The sequence below is a fragment of the Pristis pectinata genome, chromosome 3 (assembly GCF_009764475.1).
Source record: "Pristis pectinata isolate sPriPec2 chromosome 3, sPriPec2.1.pri, whole genome shotgun sequence".
Classification (NCBI taxonomy): Eukaryota; Metazoa; Chordata; class Chondrichthyes; order Rhinopristiformes; family Pristidae; genus Pristis; species Pristis pectinata.
This window is the reverse complement of record NC_067407.1, coordinates 65352199-65374881: the sequence shown is the minus strand read 5'-3', so window position 1 is coordinate 65374881 and position 22683 is coordinate 65352199. Positions and strand designations below refer to the sequence as shown.

The 22683-nt window shown below is 46.4% G+C and overlaps 1 protein-coding gene across 3 annotated transcripts in view; it reads right to left on the bottom strand.

Moving 5' to 3' along the window:
- The window catches only part of LOC127567923 (retinoic acid receptor RXR-gamma-A-like), a 183679-nt gene that overhangs the window by 95210 nt on the left and 65786 nt on the right, over positions 1-22683 (bottom strand). Inside the window, exon 1 of one of the 3 annotated variants that reach the window (XM_052011134.1) lies at positions 10837-11327. The exons of the other annotated variants lie outside the window; for them this stretch is intronic. Coding sequence (XP_051867094.1) covers positions 10837-10885 — 49 coding nt within the window. The 5' untranslated portion in view covers positions 10886-11327. Of the gene's footprint in view, positions 1-10836; positions 11328-22683 lie in introns of those variants that run through there. 3 annotated transcript variants of the gene reach the window in all.

Below are 22683 nucleotides of genomic sequence, written 5' to 3'. Positions count from 1 at the left end.
CCGGGTGCATGGTAGTCTAGTGGACAACAGACGAGGAACTCCCATACCAATGCAACATGGAATTGCCACCGAATGAAATGCAGCTCATTACTGTAGTTACAGCTCACACTACATTGTAAAACCTAAATGGTTCACTAATGCTCAACCCAGTTTGTATGTTGGGTTATATTTCAGTTATTTAGGGGATTACTAGGAACACATCTGGAGTATTGTAGATTTAATGAAGGAAGGATGTTTAGAGATTTACCAGATGAATGCAGGTTGTCCCTGGGTTATGAACACCCGTCTTATATACATGGACGAGCATTTGGGAGACCAGTGGGATGGATTTGCCGGCTGCTGGGGGGCTGCAGGTGTTTTCATCTGGGTGGGACTGGGGACTTTCTGTGTGCCTTCTCTCTTCACCCTCCTCCACTCAAGCCGAGCAGAGCTGGGAGCACCGAGCAGACTCACTCGCTCACTCACCGGGTCAGTGAGGCCGGCTGGTGGCTGCTCTTCCCAGCGCCTGCTCGCTCCCTGTCACAGCTGTTTCTGCAATCCTCTCCCACACACTGTGCCTGTTTATTTCCGACTGATGAACAGTTCAGGTTACAGACAGTTCTCAGGGATGGGACCCTGCCGTAACCTGGGGACAGCCTGAACCTGGAATGGGTAGCTTGTCTTATGAGGAAAGATTTGAGTTGCATGTACTGGAGTTTAGAAGAGCGAGAGGGGACACACAAAATCCAGAGGGCTCTTGACAGGGTGGACATGCAGAGGAGGTTTCCTCTTTCAGGACAATCGCCTAAGAATAAAGGTGAGGTGAGATTTTTCTTTCCTCTCAGAGGGTGGCAAGTCTTCAGAATTCTTTTCCTCAAAAAGGGCGGTGGAAGCACAAGACGTAGGAGCAGAATTGGGCTATTTGGCCCATTGAACCTGCTCCACCATTCCATCATGGCTGATTTTTTTTGTTTCAACCCCATTCTCCTGCCTTCTCCCAGTAACCCTTAACCCCTTTACCAATCAATCTCTGCCTTAAATACACACAATGATTTGGACACCACAGCCCTCTGTGGCAACAAATTCCACAGCTTCACTGCCCTCTGGCTGAAATTCCTCCTCATCTCAGTTTTAAAGGGATGTCCCTTCATTCTGAGGCTGTGCCTTTGGATCCTAGATTCTCCCACTAATGGAAACATCCTCTCCACATCCACTCTATCCAGGCCTTTCAGTATCCGGTAGGTTTCAATGAGATCTCCCCTCATCCTTCTGAACTCCATCGAGTACAGGCCCAGAGATATCAAATGCTCCTCATATGAAGCCGAGACTTTGAAAATTTATTGTTAAGGTCAAGGTAGATAATCAGAGGGCATGAAAAGTTACTGAATGTATACAGGATGATGGAATGGATGTTGCAATTAGGTCAGCCGTGATCTTACTGAATGGTGGAGCAGACTTGAAGGGCTGAGTGGCTTATGCGTGCCCCTAATTCATATATCTGCACCTGACACTAGATGGTTTCTGTCCAGCCAGCCAGCCACTCACTCAGTGCAACCAGCAACAGCCACCTCCACAGGGTTCAGTGAGGATGGGCAGTTCAAAGCCCCCTTCTGCAGGGTAAGACTCCTGAACAGCACACAAGCAGGATACTTAATGCAATACCAGTCCGAATTTAGGACTGTAATAGCATCATTATGGAAAAGCATGACTCACTTCTGTGAGCTAAGCACTGAACATTGCCAATGAGCATCTTAATTAACCCACAAGTCACTATCCTGGAAACATTTATAGTGCAATAGCTAGTTACTGTCAACTTGCATGCCCGACAATGTCTCGAAACTCAACACATTCTAATCCATGTGAACCACTGTTGCATAGTGACCGTGTTATCAGCAGTGTACAATTTTCATCCTCAAATGAAAATCATCCAGTCACCTCATGCTAGGTTATGTGCTTCGAAACTACAACTTCAAAAGTAAAGTACTTTGAGCAGCAAATAAAGGCTGGTCTATTGTTACAATGGCATTTTGGCCTCCTAGTCAGAAAGTTGATGTCTCCTGCTCCTGGGACTCGAGCACAAAATTCTTGGCCGACACCCCAAGGCAAAGTAAAAAAAATAGTGGTGGTATTTTTTTACAATCAGAAGTGCAGTGTTTCAGATGAGAGAACAGGGTCCACCTCTTCTCAAGTGAAGAAAGATCATACATCACAATTTGACAAGCATCCTCAGTATCTTAGCCATTAACTCATCCCTCAATCAACATGACTACAAGCAGATTGTCTGGTTATAATCTCATTGTTTGGGGGCTAGTTGTGTACAAATTGGCTGCTGCTTTTCCTACATTCCAGCTGCGACTACATTTCAAAAGTACTCCACTGAATGAACAGTGCTTTGTGAAGTTGTGCAAGGCATGAGAAAAATTGTTCCCCTATAAAAGAAAATTAAACTCTTTTGGAATTCATTCAACATTTTAGCAGTGATCTAATAGCATCTCCCGGCAGTAATGAGGGCTGCACGTCCACTGTGGTACAGAACAGCACGGAGAAGCATGTCATTGGGGAAAGATGAGCTTCTGCACGATGCAGCTGGAGATGAAGATGATTATTAGTGAAGCTGGGAGGGAACTTAAACCATGGTCATCCCAATCAGAAGGAAAGGCTGCACTCAATTCATGCTACATGTTGAGTGGGGCAGAGGGGATGGGCATGCAAGGGTTAATAAAACAAAGTATATAGTCAGTCTTTAGAATAGGAGTGCATGTACAATATCCCTGCAAGTCCCAGCAAACTAAAGGTGTTCCTCCCTCTGGTCTTCTGGTGGCCCTCGTCCCTTGTGGCACTATTATTTTCTTACATGGAGTTTAATTCAGTTAAGTGTGAGGTGTTGCAGTTTGGGAAGGCCCTGGGGGACTATTGTATAATAGAGGGACCTAGAAGTATACAGTTCACTGAAAGTGGCGTCAGATGTAGCCAGGGTGGTGAAGAAGGTGTTTTACACCGAGCCATCAGTCAGAGCATTGAGTATAGGAGTTGTGACATTACGTTGCACTTGTACAAGAAATTGGTGAGGCCGCATTTGGAACATCATGTTTAGCTTTGGTCACCCTGCTACAGGAAAAATGCCATTAAGCTGGAAAGATTTCAGAAAAGATTTACAAGGATGTAGCTGGGACTTGAGGGACTAAGTTATGGAGAGAAGTTGAGCAGGCTAGGACTTTATTTATTGGACCGTAGGAGAATGAGGGTGATCTTATAGAGGTGTATAAAATCATGAGGGGCATAGATAGGGTGAATGCACACAGGGTTGGGGATTCAAGAACTAGAGGGCACAGGTTTAAGGTGAGTGGGGAGAGATTTAATAGGAACCCGAGTGGCCAGAGGGTGGTCAGTATATGGAACGAACTGCCAGAGGATGTGTTGAGGCTGGTACATTAACAACAATTAAAAAGTACTTTGGACAAGTACATGGATGGGAAAGGTTTAGAGGGATATGGGCCAAACACAGGCAAATGGGACTAGCTTAGATGGGCATCTCTGTTGGCATGGACCAGTTGGGCTGAAGGGCCTGTTTCCGTGCTGTGTGACTTTATGACTCTATGACTCTATGACATACAGGGGATGGCACAGTGATGCAGCTTGTAGAGCCGTTGCCTTGCAGCACATGAGACCTGGGTTCGATCCTGACCTTGGGTGCTGAACACGAGGAGTTTACACGTTCTCCCTGTGATCATGTGGGTTTCCTCCCACATCCCAAAGTGGGTTGGTAGGTTAACTGGCCACTGTAAACTCACTCTAATATAGATGAATGGTAGAATTGTGGGGGTGGGGGTGGGGTGGGGGGGCAGAAAATGTGAGGAGAATAAAAGAAACTGTTCCCCTTGCCAACTCTCCTTTAAGACCCATCTCAACATTCCACTCAAGCTTTCACCTCCTCCCCAGTGCAGTCCAACGTCTTGTTGGGTTGTAGGAATTCACTTTGCTGTCAGTCCTCAGCTTGGGGTTTGGGCATCAGCGCAAGTATGCAACTGAAGTTGGGTGGCAAGGAAAGAGTGCGGTTCTGGACTGGAGCTCTGAAGTACACAGCTCTGCCTCTCATTGGCAGAGCAGCAGGAGCTCCTCTTCCATCCATCCTGTCCTATCCCAAAACATCAGGTTGAGAACTCCCCCACTACAGGAGGGCCTAAATGTGGCGCCATATATGACGTAGCTGCCAGAGTCTGATTTTATCCTATGTACGCGGTGACCTCTGAAGTATGACATTTACTCCAACCTATTGGGCGACTGTCTACGTACCAGCCCCTTGGGGAAGGTCAGGTCTGATGACTGTGAATTCAGAACACGTCAGAAACGTTGCTGGTAATATTTCCATAAACAGCAACTGTGTGCCCTCTACATCAGCACCAATAATGATCCTTTGCTGCTGTGTCAGTCTGCTAAAAGCAGAAAGAGGTTGCTTTGGTCTTCCACCTTCAACCAACCTCACAACCTCTTGCAGCACTTCACACTCAACTCTGCCTTACTGAAAGTGCAGCCACTGTAGTAATCCAGGAAACTAGTGTGCACGCAGCAAGTTCCAAGAGCAACAATGTGATAATGGCTAGGTAATCTGCTTTAGTGAAGGCGGGCATGCCTGCAGGATGAGAAGTGATCTCAAACGCCAGAAAGGGATTGACAGTAACATTGGCAGCTTGCTGTAAATCCGCTTGTAACTTGCAGTTCAGTGAGCCCGGTATTTACCCTGTCACACTTTGATATGGAATTGTTACAGTAAAGGAGACTGTTCAGCCCATTGAGTCCCTGCAATTCCTTGCAGACCAATCCCATCAGTCCCATTTTCTTGCTGTTTCCCCACAGCCCTGCTAATTATTGCATCTCAAACATCTATCCAATTCCTTCTGGAAGCCCTGACCGACTCTGCTTCACCACCCCCGAGGGCAGTCCATTCACATCATAAACACTGTGTAAAAAATGTTTTTCCAAACAACCCTCCACTATCTTTTGCTCACACTAAACATGTACTTTAGCGAACCATCTGCTGATGGAAGTCACTTCTCCCTACCGACTCCAAACCCTTTACGATATTGTACACCTCAACCAAATCTCATTTCAATCTCTACTGCTCTAAGGAGAACAACCCCAGCTTCTACAGTTGAATTGTGCAGCCGAAATCCCCCATCCAGTGAGTCTTTCCTGCTCGCTCCCTATAGACGTGTATAAAATCATGAGGGGCATAGATGGGGTCAATGCTCACAGTCTTTTTCCCCCCCCCCCCCCCCCAAGGCTGAGGAATCAAGAGCCAGAGTTTTAAGGTGAGAGGGGAGAGATTTAATGGGAACCTGAGTGGCCAGAGGATGGTCAGTATATGGAATGTGTTGAGGCAGGTATATTAACGACATTTAAAAGGTACTTGGACAGATAAATGGATAGGACGGGTTTAGAGGGATATGGGCCAAATGCAGGCAAATGGGGCTAGCCTAGATATGTACATCGAAACACACAGTGAAATGAGTCTTTTTGCGTTACTGAGAATGTGTTGGGGGCACATTTGAACCCGGGTTGCTGGCGCTGTAAAGCGTTACGCTAACGGCTACACTACTGTGCTTGGTACGTGGCACTGGTACTGTTGGTCTGCCAAAGGCAGAAAGAGGTTGCTTTGGCCTTCCACCTTCAACCAACCTCGCAACCTCATCACGCATGGTATGGTAGTGTAGCAGTTAGCGTAATGCTACTACAGTGCCAGCGACCCAGGTTCAATTCCCACCGCTGTCTGTAAGGAGTTTGTACATTCTCCCCATGTGTCTGCGTGGGTTTCCTCTGGGTGCTCCAGTTTCCTCCCACATTCCAAAGATGTATGGGTTAGGAAGTTGTGGGCATGCTATGTTGGCACTGGAAACGTGGCGATACTTGCGGGCTGCCCCCAGAAAACTATGCAAAAAGATGTATTTGACTGTGTGTTTCGATGTACATGTGACTAATAAAGATATCTCTCATCTCATGGGAATCTTGGTCGGCATGGACCAGTTGGGACGAGGGGCCTGTTTCCGTGCTGTGTGACTATGACAAGAACTGGATGCAGCACTCCTAGTGTTCAGCATAACGTCCTTGCTTTTATATTCTGTTCTTTGCCTCTACTCACGAAGAGCGGCATCTCAGATGCCTGCCGATTGCTTTCCCAACATCGTCTGCCACTTTTAAAAATGGACACTGATGTACACCCTGGTCCACACCATTCCTGCAAAAGCATCACAACCATATCATTTGGTCCATGTTGTCTCCCTTGTTTGTTCTGCCAAAACTTTTCACCCTGTGCTTCTCAGTATTAAGTTTCATCTTGTCAGCCCATTGAAGTCTGTTACAATCCTCCTCACAATCACCACTCCTACCACAACTGTGGAGTGGCAGATACGGGAGTAAATGTTTCAAACTTTTGGGATCGGGTCTGTCAGATTTTAGTGTTATGTAGCCACTTACAAATTTAATTCAATTAAAGGTCCTGAGAGCACTAATTAACTGGAGGGTTAATTGGACTCTAGTTGGTCACAGGATTCCATAATATTTACATCCTGTGGCTTTAGAGGCAGACTGAATTACACACAGCTACAATGTAGCAGTGGAATAGACAAGAACACTGCTACATCACGTAAAAGCACTCTGCCTGTAAAGCACTATTGTCCTGTTATCACAATCAAAGCAGCAACAGGAAGGCAGCACTGAATTTGCAGCAAGGAAGGCTGTGTGGTGTAGACAGACACCCCAGGAACTACACCCGGTATTCTGGTAGGAAGCCCTGGAGGTTCCACATCGATGGTTTGACCGGAGAGGAAGGGACAGAGAAGTCCTCCAGATTGTTGATGTTAGGACTCTGTGCAAGTCATCTGCACTTGGCTAAAGAGGAGATACTTTTGACACCTGCAGCTGATGCAAAACTTGACAATGTAGTGCGCGATGAGGAGGGCTGTACCAGATTTCAGAAGGACATCAATCAGAGAAGTGGGCAGCCTAATGCAGATATACACAAAATAATGCACTGTGGGAGAAACAACAAGGAGAAGCTGCATCATGTTTTACTCAAGAGGAAGCATGGCATCTATGTTGACAGATCTTTGAAGGTGCCAAGGGCAAGCTGAAGTGCAAGGGTATCTTGCACTTCAGCTTGCCCCTGTAGGAGTAGAAGAGCAGAATGCTCCAAGTGGAAAGGGGCTACAGAATGCTGCAACATAGAGGGTTCCAATATCCTTGTACATCAAAGACAAAGCTTGCATGCAGGTAAAGCCAGTAGGTAGGAAGGTAAATGGAATGTTTGGCTAATTGCAAAGGGGATGGAACATAAAAGTAAGGAATAAAATAGAAAGTGCTCGAAATGTTTGGCAGCACATTTGGAAATTTGGAAAGGGAAAAGGTTAATGTTTCAGGTCAAAGATTCTTGATCAGACTGGGGGAGGGGCAGGGTAGATAAACTAACTTGTTTTTATCTCGCCCTCTCTCACCCTTCTCTTACATTTCCAGTTCTGATGAAGGGTCTTTGACCTGAAATGTTAATTGTTTCTCTCACCACAGATGCTGCCCGACCTGCTGAGTGTTTCCAGCTTTTTCTGCTTTTATTTCAGACCTCTACACCTATGATTTTTTTTTGCAAAAGCAAGGACATCATTGAATATTTTCAGTGCCAAGACACACAGATTCTTGGACTATAGGGGAAATAAAACTTCATAGAGAAGAGGCAAGAAAGTGGGGTTGTGGCCAAAATCAAATTAGCTGTGATCTTGTTGAGTAGTTTATGGCCAACTCCTGCTCCTACTTACGATGTGCTTTTAATAAGATATTTAAGAAAATGTACTCAGTAGCCAGCTAGGGAATGGAACATTGTGATATTCATAATATTCTGCATAATATTAATATCATCAGCAGACCTGAAACATTAACTGTTTCTCTTTCCAAAAATGCTGCCTGACCTGATGGGTTTCTGTTGGTATTTCACATTTCCAACCCTCTTGATGTGGTGCCTACATTACTTCCTTTCCTCTACAGTGCAAAATCCAATTGCAATGCCCTCGACCTTCTCCTTGCCCAAGCCCAGCAATGGGGCCAGCTTGCACTGGGAAAGTAGGGGCAGATGAATATCTCCAAATAAACACCCCAAATCATAAAGCAAGACCCTCTACTGTCGTGTGACTTCAACCAACAAAAGATATCCTTTCTCATTACTTGGTTGCGTTATCTGAAGCCCTCAATAATCTCCAGTGGACAAATCACTCCTAGGCACCCGTTACTCTATATGTAATTCAACCAACCCCCTTGATTGGATTCCACAGAACAACTCACTCCCTGGTGTCTGTCATTCTACACATAAACCAGCCGATCCTGTTTGCTTGATTCCACAGGCAACCTACTCAAGGGCAAGTGTTATATTTGATCATACAACACGGAAATGAATCTCCCAGCCCGCCAAGACTGCGTCAACCATCGAACACCCATTACATCAATCATTATAATCTATCTAAATTCCTGTCAACAACCTCATCCACATTCTACCACTCACTGACACATTAGGGACAACTTACATTGGACAATTAACCTACCAATGCACATACACCCTCTCTGAACCTCCAGAGTAGACTCCAGCCCGTAGCTAACTCCCATGAACATGTTACGTGTCCGCTGAGATGGAGATTTACTCAATGTCTAACTTATGCTCTCCCTGCCCCTGAAGTATCTCACAGCAACACAGCTGCATTATACAGAATACAATTAAATGCCAATCATCCGTTATCTGATCATTTGGAAATCCTGATGGTTCAGAATTGGCTCACTGGGTGATATTTGCCACAGTCCCCCAAAACTTACCACAGCTCTACTTCCTGTGCTCCCTAATACACATTGGGCCCCTATGTGTATTAGGGAGCACAGGAAGTAGAGCTCCCCCGAAACTCAATGGGTCCTCATTCCCACACTCCCCTTCAGTGGAAAATTTATAATACTGTGTAACATCTAAAAAAAAGCCTAATTAAATACATTGAACTATTAATAATATCCAATAGTGTGGAAAAATTGGCCAGATTAGCAAAGCCCTGCAAATGCAGGAATATCAGAGTTTTACTGGACAGTGAATATCAGTTTTAAGCAGATGACAGGAAATGCTGTACATTTAAAGAGTGAACTTTCAGGAGGACATTTAGTGAGTGCGCAGACATAAACAGATTGTATGCTGTAACAGTGTCCAATTCAGTATGTCCACAGAACACCCACAGTATGTCCACGCAAACCAGCCTCTCCTCCACTGCCTCCGTGTACACATCCCACTGCCTCAGGAAAGCAACCAAAATAATTAAGGACCCCTCCCACCCCAGTCATTGTCTCTTCTCCCCCTCTCCATCAGGCAGAAGATACAAAAGCTTGAGAACAGGTCCCACCAGGCTCAAGGACAACTTCTATCCCACTGTTAACAGACTCTTGAACGGGCTTCTCATACGCTAAAGATGAACGCTTGATCTCCCAATCTACCTCGCTGTGCCCCTTGCACTTTATTTGCCAACCTGCACTGCACTTTCTCTGTAACTGCAACACTATATTCTATATTCTGTTTTTCTTTTGCACCACCTCAATGTGCTTGTATATGGAATCATCGGTTTGGATGGCATGCAAACAAAAGCACTGTATCTCGGTACATGTGAGAAGATACCAATACCAGAAGAAATATTGCCTGGTGGTCAGGTGTCCTTTAATAAAAGGGTATCCTACTCAAAGTAAGTGGCACATACAGCAAGTGAGGCATGTGCTACAGCTTTAGACAGAACATGCTCCTTGGTGGCTGCTACACGTTAATATTTAGTTAAAGTTGCACTATGGTCCTCCAGATGCTGCTCTGGGACTTTTGCAATTCTGGGAGCAGCCTATCATTCCGCGGTGGGATACAGTTATGTGTATGTGGGGTGAAGACGCACTGGTCCAGGAGAAACCAGGGACACACCACTGCTAGTGGTCTCGAGTCCCCTCTTGTGGGAAGGACACATCACCCCAACCTGTCTCACCCGTTTGTATTTGTGGAGGGGATGGGGAGATACTGAAGGGAGCCTTGGAGGTTGGGGGCATTGGAGAAAGCAGTGCCAGATTTGACACCGTGACTGCAAGTTCGAACAACTCCAAGCCAGATGACTAAAGAGTCCAGGGGCCTGAACCCAATGGCATGTGTCCAGAAGCTGAAATTCCACACTCCCCCGTGCCATGATACCCCTCCTCCCCCATCCCAGGGTAACCCCTACCCCACACTTCTCAGTCCCGTGATTACATCCCCCCACCACCACCTTATGCCCCCCATCACAAACAACCTCTGTACCCTCTCTGGGGAAACACCCAGTACAACAACAGTGCGTGAAGAGATGAGAAATCTTCCCTTTAATTAAACAATTGAAATAAATATTTAATCTAAAAATCTTCATAACTGCAAAACAGGGATACGATGAGGATGGAAAGAGAGGGAGAGACGGGGAAGCGGGAGAGACGGGGAAAGGGAGGGAGAGACGGGGAAAGAGAGGAAGCGGGAGAGAAAGAGTGGGAGAGACGGGGAAAGAGTGGGAGAGACGGGGAAAGAGTGGGAGAGACGGGGAAAGAGTGGGAGAGACGGGGAAAGAGTGGGAGAGACGGGGAAAGAGTGGGAGAGACGGGGAAAGAGTGGGAGAGACGGGGAAAGAGTGGGAGAGACGGGGAAAGAGTGGGAGAGACGGGGAAAGAGAGAGGGGGAAGAGGGAAAGGAAAAGAGAGAGATCGAAAGGGAAAGAGAGAGAGAGGGTGAAGGGAAAGGAGAGAGATGCATTGATGGGAGCGGGTCTGGGTGTGGGAATGAGCCGGCGCTGTACTCACGGCTGTAGGTGACAGGGAGCTTCACCAAGGGATGATAGTGTCCGTACATGTCGCTGCCTCGCTGCTACTGGCGCTTCATCGTTTACGGCGGCGGCGGCCTCGGCTGTTCTACGGCTGACCACACGGTGCCGAGTCGCCGGCCGTCCCGCTGCCGGACATGTGAAGACGCGCTGCCGCTTTAAATGCGCCCCGCGCCCGGCTCCCGCACATGTGTCAGCAGTCGGTGAATGCAGCCGCTGCTCACGGCGCTCCGCCGCGCTCTTAAAGGAGCAGGGCAGCACAGCAGCGCGGGCCGGCCATTCCGCCCCTCTCGCCGTGACTACCCCAGCCACCAAACAGCTGGAAGGCTCAGTTACAGCGGCCGTAACTCACTGCGACCATACAAGGTGCGATAATGTGCGGACGTTCTGCCCCAGCCTGAGTTCCGTGGCCACCACTCTTGTGAGACAAATTCATTACTACCTCCAGTGTTTGGTAATCACTGTGAACTCCTTCCCTGACCCCTAATCTGTTGTAACTTGGGAAACAGACAAATGTGCCCATTGAAAGGCCTCTCAAAGAGTGGACAATGATGACCGGATTGGCCGGGTAATCGGCTCCCATGTCAGAACATAAGAACCTAAGAAATGGAACCAGACCGTTCAGTCTCTGTCCACTCCCCACATCACTCAATCCTTTTAATATCCAACAAATCCATTCTTGAATATACTCAGTGACTGGGCCGGCCTCATTGTGTCTCTTGGGTAGAGAATTCTAAAGGTTCACTACCCTCTGGATGAAAACATTTCTTCTCAGCGACAAACAATCTGCTGGAGGAACTCAGCGGGTCGATCAGCATCTGCGTGCGTGTGTGTGTGTGGTGGGGGGGGGGGGGGGGGAAGGAATCCTCGACGTTTCAGATAGAAACCTGCATCAGGACTGACCCAAAATGTCAGAAATTCCCCTCCTCCCACGGATGCTGTCTGCCTTGTGTCTACATTTCTTCTCAGTGCTGAATAGCCAATCCCTCAGCTTGAGGCTGTGACCCAACTTCTAGACATAGCAGTGAGGGGTAACATCATCCCTGCATCTACCCTGTCAAGCCCTGTAAGAACATTACACGTTCTAATGAGATCACCCAAGATATCGACGATTCCTTTCCTCCACAGATGCTGCTCGACCGCTGAGCTCCTCCAGTAGTTTGGGTCTTTTTTGTTCCACTTTCCAACATCTGTAGTCTCTTGTGTCTACGGTCTGAAGCCTCAATGCAGAAGCAGGAGCAAACAGAAATGATACAGGTCTTCCCCGGGTTACGAACGCCTGTGTTATAAACACCCTGTGTATATGAACGAGTGTTTGGGAGACCGGTGGGATATACGGGGATGGATTTGCTGGCTGCTGTGGGGCTGCAGGCATGTTCTGCCAGATGGGAACGGGGCATTTCCACATGTTTTATCTCCTCACCTCTCCCCCTCCCCCCAACAAACACACACCCCGAGCCGCAACAATCGGGGGCTGGGAGTGCTGAGCAGACTCACTCACTCACTGAGCCAATGAGATCGGCTGGCGGCCGTTCTTCCCACGTCTGCTTGCTCTCCTGTTACAGCTGTTTCTGTGATCCTCTCCCACACACTGTGTCTTCAATTCCGATTTACATGTTGGGTAACAAACAGTCCTCAGGAACAAAACCCTGTCATAATCTGGGGACAGTACTGGTTACGTTACTGGACCAGAAGTCAGAGTTCCATTGCCTTAGAGACGTGAGATCAAATCCCACCATGGCAGATGGGGGCCTTTAAATGAATTAAATAAAAATTAATTTAATTAATATTGATCCTTAGATGAGGGGATTGTTGTAAAAGTCCATCAGGTTCACTAATATCCTTCAGGGAAGGAAAGCCTTGCCCAGTCTAGTCTGTATATGACTCCAGACCTACCCTATGTGGTTGACTCTAAGCTGCCTCCTCAGTTCTGTGGCAATTAGGGATGGACAATAAATGCTGGCATAGTGAGCAGCATCTACATCCAATGAAAAAGTAAATAAAATGCACCAGTGGATCAGATCAAAGCTCTACAGTCCTGCTTCAACTTATAACTGACGATGGACATTTAAAGCACTAGTGAAAGGAAGAGGCCTCGTGAAAATCTTCACTCTCAAAAACAGTGAAGCACAACACGTGAGTGCACTAAACAAGCCTGAAGCATTCACAACATGTTCAGCCAGAAGTGCTGAGTAAATGATCTAACTCGACTTCTTCCTGAGATCCCAACCACCACAGAAGTCGGTCTCCAGCAACTCCATGTGATATCAAGAAACAGTTGAGAGCACTGGATACAGAAAATGTTCAGGATCAGACAAAATCAGGGACAGGGGAGGAGGGGTACTTTAACCACGTTTATTACAAGCTTTGTCTGTAATGTGGGTTTGCCTTCAGGAGAGAGTGAGTAGACTTGGAATGTATTCTCTTGAGTTTAGAAGAATAAGAGGAGATCTCATTGAAACAAATTCTTAGAAGTCTTGACATGGACTTTGGTGGGGACATGAGATGAATGTAGGGAGAATATTTTCCCTGGCTGAGGAACCTAGGATTAGAGGTCACGGTCTCAGGATAAAGGGTTGTCCATTTGATGAGTAGAAATTTCTTCACTCAGAGGGTGGTGAGTCTACGCCAGGGGGCTGTGGAGGCTCAGTTACGAAGCAGGTCGATAGATTTCTGGATATCTAAGGAATCGAGGGATATGGGGATAGTGCTGAGAAATGGCACCGAGTTAAAAGATCAGTCACAATCTTAATGAATGGTGGAGCAGGCTGGAAGGTTCTTATGTTCATATACCAAAAATGCTCACGGTACAATAAACAGGTGTGAGATTTCCTGTTAACCCTCAGCTTTGACTGTGTTTCAGAGAGAGAATTCTGCAGTCTGTGTGAAGTACTTCAGATTCCTCCCACGTGTCTTTTAGCTATAACTTCAGGAATGCTCCCTTTGTTCAGGACCTCCCAACCAAAGGAGCTTCTTCTGGTCTACCCTTTCAGATCCTTCAGTCATCTGATGTCCTTGACCAGGACTTGGCACGCTTTGGAGCAGACAGTATCTCTCTCCAGTCAACCACATTAAACATTGGGGATGTCTAATTTACTTGCAATATTGTGCTTATGAATAACCAAGGGCATAATATCGTGAAAAGTGTGCTGTGAGCATTCTGAAGCCTTGCAGTGTCAGTTGGAGGCAAATCTAGTCAGAGACTCTGGGGTCACCGTACCTGTTTGCCATGTCAGGGCTGTAATGGGGATGTTGTGTGTGAGCGACAGTGATTGGGAGCTTCAGTGTGGAGGTGTACACGTGTTCCTGCTGCCTCTTTGTTGTGGCAATCACTCACCCTGGCTCCTTCAAGTGTACCTCAGACTGTAGTGACTTGCCCAGGGCAAACCAATGTCAGAGAGGGGGCTTAAACTGGCATCAACCTCGATTTGCTATGCAGGACCCTGATCTCCTGGACCTTGCTCAACCTCTGTCATCGAAGATCCCCACCACTCAGACCATGCCATCTTCTCAGAGCTACCATCGGGCAGGAGGTACAGAAGCCTGAAGTCCCACACCACCAGGTTCAAGAACAGCTACTTCCCTTCAACCATTTGGTTCTTGAACCAATGTGCACAACCCTATAATCAATACCTCAGTATAGCAACACCATGACCACTTTGCACTACGATGGACATTTTTTTTGTTTGAATTGTGTTCTTTCTTGTATAAATTGCATATAATTTAAGTTTATGTTTTTTCTCGTGAATGCTGCTTATCTAATGCTATGTGCCTGTGATGCTACTGCAAGTAAGTTTTTCATTGCACCTGTGCATACGTGTACTTTTGCAAATGACAATAAACTCGACTTCACTTCATGCTTGGAGAGACAACTCTTCTGGTTTCTCCCCTTGTCAGGTAAAAATAGAGAGCTATTTTCTGCCTGATAGATTGAAGCTTTAGTATTTTGAATAATGTGTAAAACTGATAGGAGATACTTGGAACAGAGACCACAGGATGGACGAGCAAACTGACTGTAGCACTGCAGTACAGGGGGCCTGTCAAATGGGGGGATGAAAGGGAATGAACTGGTAATAGAGGACAACATAATTGGGGGGATAGGCACTGTTCTCTGCAGCTGTGAGTGAGAGTCCCGGAGGTGCCAGGGTTGAGGACATCTCCTCAGGTCTGGAGAGGAAGTTGGAGGGGGAGTGGAAAGATCCTGTTGTCACGGTCCATGGAAACAGTGACATGGAGAGGACAAAGAATGGGGTTCTGCTCACGGAATATGAGCAGCTTGGGTCTGCATTATGAAGCAGAACCACAAAGGTAATCTCTGGATTACTACCCAAGTTATGTGCAAATCAGATCAGGGTAAAAAATATCACAGAATTGATGAAAGAGAAATGGTTTCAACTCATGGAGTTCTGGTAACAGGACTGCAGAGAGGGAGCTGCTCCACTGGGATAGCCTTCACTTGAAGTGAGCTGATCCAGTGACCCAGCAAATCAGATAACAATTGATGTAGATAAGGGTTTAGCCCAATTATTTGTGGGGTGGTGTGGGGGAGGAGGGTGATTGTTTTAGTGTTCAAGAGAAAGGAAAATGAATAATGATAACCATATGGAAGGTGCTTTATCACTCTGCACGTAGCATTTATTGCAATGTAGGTGAATTAATGGCACAAATGGGCAGCATCGTGGTGCATCTGTGCCACTGCCTCACAGTGCCAGATACCCAGGTTCAATCCTAACCTCTGGTGCTGTCTATGTGGAGTTTACACGTTCTCCCTGTGACTGCATAGGTTTCCCGCTGGGTGCTCCAGTTTTGTCCCACATCCCAAAGATGTGCAGGTTGGTGGGTTAACTGGCCACTGTAAATTGTGCCTGGTGTGTAGAATCTGCAGGGAGTTGATGGGAATGTGGAGAGAATTAAAAAAAGGATTAATGTAGGATCAGTGCAAATGGGTGGTTGATGATCAGCATGGTGGGCCAAAGGCCTGTTTCTGTGCTGTATCTCTCTGTGACTCTATGACTCTAACTGATTGGTACAATGCAACAGCCAATGGAGAGGCGAGGTTGCAGATTAACTGAGGTTGGGAATTAAATATTCCAGGACTCTTTTTCAGAAGAGAAGGGAAAATTAGAAAAATTGGAAGTCTAGAGCTGATAATAAAGGATGGGATAAGGCATTAGAGAGCAAGGATCCTGAGCCAGACAATCATGGTAGAATTGGTTTGGGTAAGGGCATAAAACAGCAAGGTGCAGAACACATTGGTGGGAGTTGTATGTAGGACCACAAGCAACAGCAGCAATGCACACCACAATTCAGGAAAGTAGAGGAGCATGTAAAAAGGGTGATATGATAATTGTGGGGACTTAAATTATGAATTCCTGGAATATATACAAGATGAACTTCTAGATAAGTGAATCCGGATAAGTGTAAGGTGAATTTTGGGAAGACAAACCAGGGTAGGACATTCACAGTGAACGGCAGGGCCCTGGGTGGTGTTGTAGGACAGAGGAACCTAGGAGGACAAGTACATGGATCCCTGAAAGTGTCGTTGTAGGTAGACAGGGTAGCAAAGAAGGTTTTTGGCATCCTGGCTTTTATCAGTCAGGGCATTGAGAATAGAAGTTATGTTGCAGTTGTGCAAGACGTTGGTGAGGCTGCACCTGGAGTGTTGCATATAGTTTTGATCACCCTGCTGTAGAATAGATGCCATTAAGCCGAAAAGGGTGCAGAAAAGATTTACAAGGATGTTGTCAGGGCTCAAAGGACTGAGTTATAGGGAGAGGTTGGACAGACTAGGGCTCTCTTCCTTGGAGCGTAGGAGAATGAGGGTTGATGAGAGGTATATAAAATCATGAGCAGCATAGATAGGGTCAATGTGAACAGTCTTTTTCCCAGGGTAGTGGAATCAAGAATTAGAAGGTACAGGTTTAGGGTGAGAGGGGAGAGATTTAATAGGAACTTGAGGGGCAACTTTTTCACCCAGAGGGTGGTCAGTATATGGAATGAGTTGCCAGAGGAAGTGGTTGAGGCAGGTACATTACAGGTACGTGGACAGGAAAGGTTTAGAGGGATATGGGGCAAATGCGGGTAAATAGGACTAGCTTAGATGGGAATCTTGATCAGTGTGGACCAGTTGGGCCGAAGGGCCCATTTCTGTGCTTTATGACTCTATCACTGTGATAAGGAGACAATGAGATGAAAGTCTATTTTAGATCTAGTACTGTGCAATGAGAAAGGGTTAATTAATAATCCAGTAGTGAAGGGGTTGTTAGCGAAGAGCAATTATAATGGAATTTTATATTAAGGTTTAGTTCAGTCTGAAACCAGAGACTTTAAACTTAAAAATAAGATAACTGCTTATGTATGAGGTGTGAGTTAACTCTGATGAACCAGAAAACTACATTGAAAGCTACAACAGGGATAAACAATGGCCAACATTTAAAGAATCACTACAGAGTTTACCACAAATAAATATCCCTTAAGCCACAAAAACACAGCAAGAAAAGTGGTTCAGCTGTGGTTAACAGGAGACATTAAAGACAGTAATAGATCAAAGAAAAAGGTTTATAACACTGTCAAAAGGAGGTGTAAGACTGAGGAAGGGGAAAATATCACATTTCAGCAAGGAGGCAGAGTACATTCTTTGCCCTTCTAACCACTCATGCCTTTCTGCATGCTTCATTGTGGGGGAGCACCCATTCATCAGGTGAGGGAGGATGTTGTGTGGTAATCAGATTTCCCTACCCATCTTTGACCTAATGGTCAGAAACATTATGGGATTGGGAGTCAACCCAAGCCCCTGGTAACATGTAGGATCTGCTACACAGAGAAAGCCATTTGGCCCATTGTGCCTGGGTCTACATTCAAAGAGCAGCCTTTTTTCCACCTTCCCAACCCAGCACGGACTCTTCCTCATAATCTTCAGCTTTCTCCTTTTCACACATTCAATTCCTGCTTTAACGGTTGACAATAAGTCTCACCAACCTCTCAACCAGTGCATTCTCAACTCACTCCGTTGAAAAACACTCTCCTTGGCTTGGTTTAAACCTCGCTGTGACCGTGTGGGTTTCCCCTCGGGTGCTCTGGTTTCCTACCACATCCCAAAAAACATGCGGTTTGGCAGGTTAACTGGCCAGTCTTGGTTGTTGTGCTGAATCTGGGGTGGGTCTTAGTTATCACTAGCTCAGGTAGGCACTTTAATTAACATGGATGTTGGGCTGAAGGGCCTGTTTCTGTGCTGTGACTCTAACTCTGTCCTCTGGTTATGCAGCCTTCTGACACTGGGAGAAGATTCTCTTGATCAGTGCTGTCTGGCATTACAATGAGCACACCTCAATGGCTGTAAAGTGCTGGGGATGATCTGAAAGGGACAGGAAAGGTGCTATGCTGATGCCATTGTTTTTCTCTCAGTACAGCTGTGCTGGGATTCACTGCCCATTTCCACTTGGCTTGATGACAGGATAGCTCAGGTGTGGCACAGTGGTACAGTAGGTAGTGCTGCTGCCTTGCAGTTCCCGCAACCTGGGCTTGACCCTGACTTCTGGCGGCGGCTGTGTGGAGTTCAAATGTTTTCCCTGTGATCATGTGGGTCTCCCCTCCCCTGGTGCTCTGCTTTCCTTCCACATCCAAAAGGATTCTAGCCGGATGCATCACAGCCTGGTGTGGAAACTCCAATGCACAAGATCGCAAGAGGCTACAGAGAGTGGTGGACTCAGCCAGTTCCCTCATGGGTACAGCTCTCCCCACCATCGAGGACATCTACAAGAGGCAATGTCTCAGGAAGGCGACATCCAGCATCAGGGACCCCCACCGCTCTCTTCTCAATGTTGCCATCAGGCAGGAGGTACAGAAGACCCACATGTTAAGGTTCAACAACAGCTTGTTCCCCACTGCCATCAGGATCTTGAACTGACCTGAAAAACCCTGACACTACCTCGGACTATATTTGCCTCAACTTGCACTAAAGTCGTCAAGTTTATTTTTGTTTATTTTGTCATGTAAATTATGTATAATTTATGTTAAGTTTATGTAATCTATGTTTGTAGTGTACCGTGCTGCTGCTGCAAAAAGCTGATTTTCAGGGCATTTATACCCTGGGTAGAGATGCCTTCAACATGAAGGTATGGGGTTTGGTAGGTTAATTGGCCACTGAAAATTGCCCCGAGTGTGTGGGAGAATTTGAGGGGTGTTGATGGGACATGTGAGAAAGCAGCCTGCAGGTAAATAAGAGGGGAAGTAGGATTGATGGCTTCAAACGATGGCAAAGACTCAACGGGCCAAATAAGTCCTTTCTGTTGGAAGGAGATACAGAAAATAAGCATGAGTAGACAGCAGAGTGGGACTGGAGTTAGTTGCATCCATGCTAGCTAAGTGTGGGAGAGCTCTTCCCCTGACACCTCTGGCTTTACATTCTAGACCCTGGGGCAAAATAGCAGAAATAATTGTATAATTCTGGGATTTTCTGGTTGTGCGACTGAAAATAGACTTGGAACAAAGTGAAATATATTGAATGTGTCTGCTGCTCTCTGTAAATTGGATTAGGTTTTTCCAAGAGATGGTTGGGCTTAGAGTAACTCCTTCCCCTGAGTAACAGAGATCATCACTGGATCCTCCCCACATAAAAGGGTCTTTGTAACTCAGCGGTGGATCAGAAACCCTGTGGGGTAAATCCTTCCCCCCGCCCCACAAGGCACTGACCAACCATCCTCACCTTGCCCCCCCCCACCCCTCCCACGGTCCTACCCTCCACTTTCTGGCCCCTCTCGAGGCCCCACCAACCCTTCCCATAGCCCAGACCCCCTAGTGCAGTGATTTGCCATCAAGCCCTCGGCCTCTGGCTGCATGCAGTCTCTCAGGAGTGGTCCGGGAGAGGGCTCAGTAGGTTGTGGTCTGATGTCGAAGGCTGAGGGTTCCTGAGACACAAAGCAGGCTGCTACTTTGCAGTGCATCTTGCAGATGAAACAGTCTAACCTTAGGCCCTGTCTAACCTCTCGGGTGGATGGAAGAAATTCCACAGCAGTACTTCGAAGAAGAGCAGTGATAATTAACTCCAGTCAATTAGTTCCCCTCAACCAACATTACTGCAACAGACTATCTGGTCTTTATCAGCTTGCAATTCCTGGGACCTAGTTCGACACAAATCGCAGTGCAATAGTGACTATACTTCAGTATTTACCTGAGATACCTATGGAGGCAGAGACTCCCACACGTTTAAGTATCTAGATAAGCACTTGAATTGTCAAGATAATTGTAGAAGATAATGGGCCAAGTGCTGGAAAATGGGATTGGTATTGATAGGTACTTGAAGGTCAGCATGAACATGGTGCGCCGAAGGTCCTGCTTCCATGCAGTATGACTCTATTTATGAGCCTATTTCTTCATTGATCATTAAGTGCATTGGGCTATCCAGAGATTAGAAAAGACATCAAAGAAATCCAAGTCCTTTTATCAGGCTTCCACAATTGCACACAGGGCTATTCTTCACGTGAGTTTAGGGAATAATTTTTGGGAAGATAATTGACTATAGAAGGAGCACCATCAGGATTAATGTGGCTCTCACCTGACCGCCATACAGTGATGCTGTAACGTCAGCTGATCTTCAATCCCCCAATTCCCCTTTCCTTGAGTTGAGTGGTGGGATCTTGTTGAGTGGGTTGGGGGCACTTGGTTCTAACATGTCCAATGAGACCAGTTACTCTGGCCCAGCCCAGAGATATAACCTACAGCCTTCTATTGTATGCAGTTCTGGTTGTTGCATTACAGGAAGGATGTGGAGGCTTTGGAGAGGGTGCAGAAGAGGTTCACCAGGATGCTGCCTGGATTAGAGAGTATTAGCTATAAGGAGAGGTTGGACAAACTTGGTTGTTTTCTCTGGAGGCTGAGGGGAGACCTGATAGAGGTTTATGAAATTATGAGAGGCATAGATCAGGTAGGTAGTCAGAATCTTTTTCCCCCCAAGGTGGAAATGTCAAATACTAGAGAGCATAGTTTTAAAGTGAGAGGGGGAAAGTTTAAGGGAGATGTACGGGGCAAGTTTTTTTTTAACACAGAGAGTGGTAGATGCCTGGAATGGGCTGCCCGGGGAGGCGGTGGAGACAGATATGATAGAAGCATTTAAGAGGCTGTTAGATAGGCACATGAATGTATCAGGAATGGAGGGATACAGATCATGTACAGGCAGATAGGTTTAGTTTAATTTGGCATCATGGTCCACCCAGACATCATGGGCCAAAGGGCCTGTTCCTGTGCTGTACTGTTCTATGTTCTTGCCCCTAACGTTTTGATGCCCACTGGGCAGTGAGGGTCATTCAGTGTGACACTGTGTGCAATCACACACAATACATAAAGCATACATGCATCTGCTGCTGTGTGCCTCTGACAGGCTGCCGAGAAGGCAGGAACAGAAAATGTAAAAGCCATGAAAATATTAATTAGGCGAGTGCATTTGGGCTCAAAAGTAAATATGAATGAGTACATCCAAAAATAGATTGTTTTGCTCGATAGACTGCGTGTCCTAAAGTGGAACAAGCTGTCCTCCAGGACCTGTCAGTACAGGCTTTCCTAGTGCTTGGATAAGCACACAGCTTTCAGTGCATTGACACCCGCCCTCCCTCACTCTCTCTCCCACTCTCTACTTCTATTTTTTTCCTTCTTTCTATCTTTCCCTCTCCCTCTCTCTCCCCCTTTTCTATCTCTCTCTATTTGTATCTATCTTTATCTCTCTCTCCCCCTCTGCTTTTCTATCTCTCTACTTCTATCTATCTTTATATTTATGCTTCCCTCTCTGTCTCTCTCCCTCACTCTGCTTTTCTATCTCTATTTCTCTCAATTTTTCTTTTCCTCTTTCTTTGTCTCTCTCTTTTCCTCATTCTGCTTTTCCTTCTCTCCCTCATCATTTCCATCTATCTTTATTTCTTTCTGTCTTTCTCTCCCTCTCTTTCTGTCCCCCCCCCCCAACTCTCCTTTTCTCCCTCTCTCTCATTTGTTCTGGTCCCACTCTCTATCTTTCTCTTTGCTTGTGCTTGCTCTATTTCTCTCACTGATTCTACCCCCGATTTCTCTCTCTCACTCATTGATTCTCTATCTCCCTCTCTCTCTTTCACACACAGACAAATTCTCCCCCTCTCACATTGTCTCCTTCTGTCCTTCTCTCTTCCATTTTGTCTCTCTTCACTTTTTCTCTCCCTCCATTTCTCTCTCCCACTCCATCTATCCCAACTCTCCCTCCTTTCTTGCTCTCCCTCCTTACTCTCTCTCCTTGCTCTCCCCCATCTCCCACTGCCTCTCTCTCCCTAACAGGGATTATGTGTCTGAGACCTTAGGAGGGCAATGACCTGGGTTTAAGAAACAAACAGCAAGTGTTGCCTGACTGAGATGGAGGTTGTGAATGCAGAGATTTTAAGACTTCTCTTTTCAATTCTCCAGGAAGAATATTTATGGGTGGGGTGGGGCATTTTGGAGAGCTCTTGGGGAAAGTCAAACAGAAACTCATGTGGAGGCAACCTTCTGAAAACAGAAAGAGTAAGTGTTAGAAGCTGCATTGCACAAGTATCAGTCACTGTAAAGACCTCACTCATTGCTCTGATTGCATCTTATCGACATGAAATAATTGGGCTGCTGGAAGTGAGCACAGAATGCAAGTGCAAAGCAAACAATCTGCTGGAGGAACTCAGTGAGTCGAGCAGCATCTGTCCGGGGAAAGGAATTGTTGATGTTTTGGGTTGAAACTCTGCTTCAGGACGGAGAGTGGAGAGGGGAGATAGGGGTATAAAGATGTTGGGGGGGGGGGGGTGAGACAGGGGCCAGAGGTGATTGGTGGGCCGAGAAGCGATGA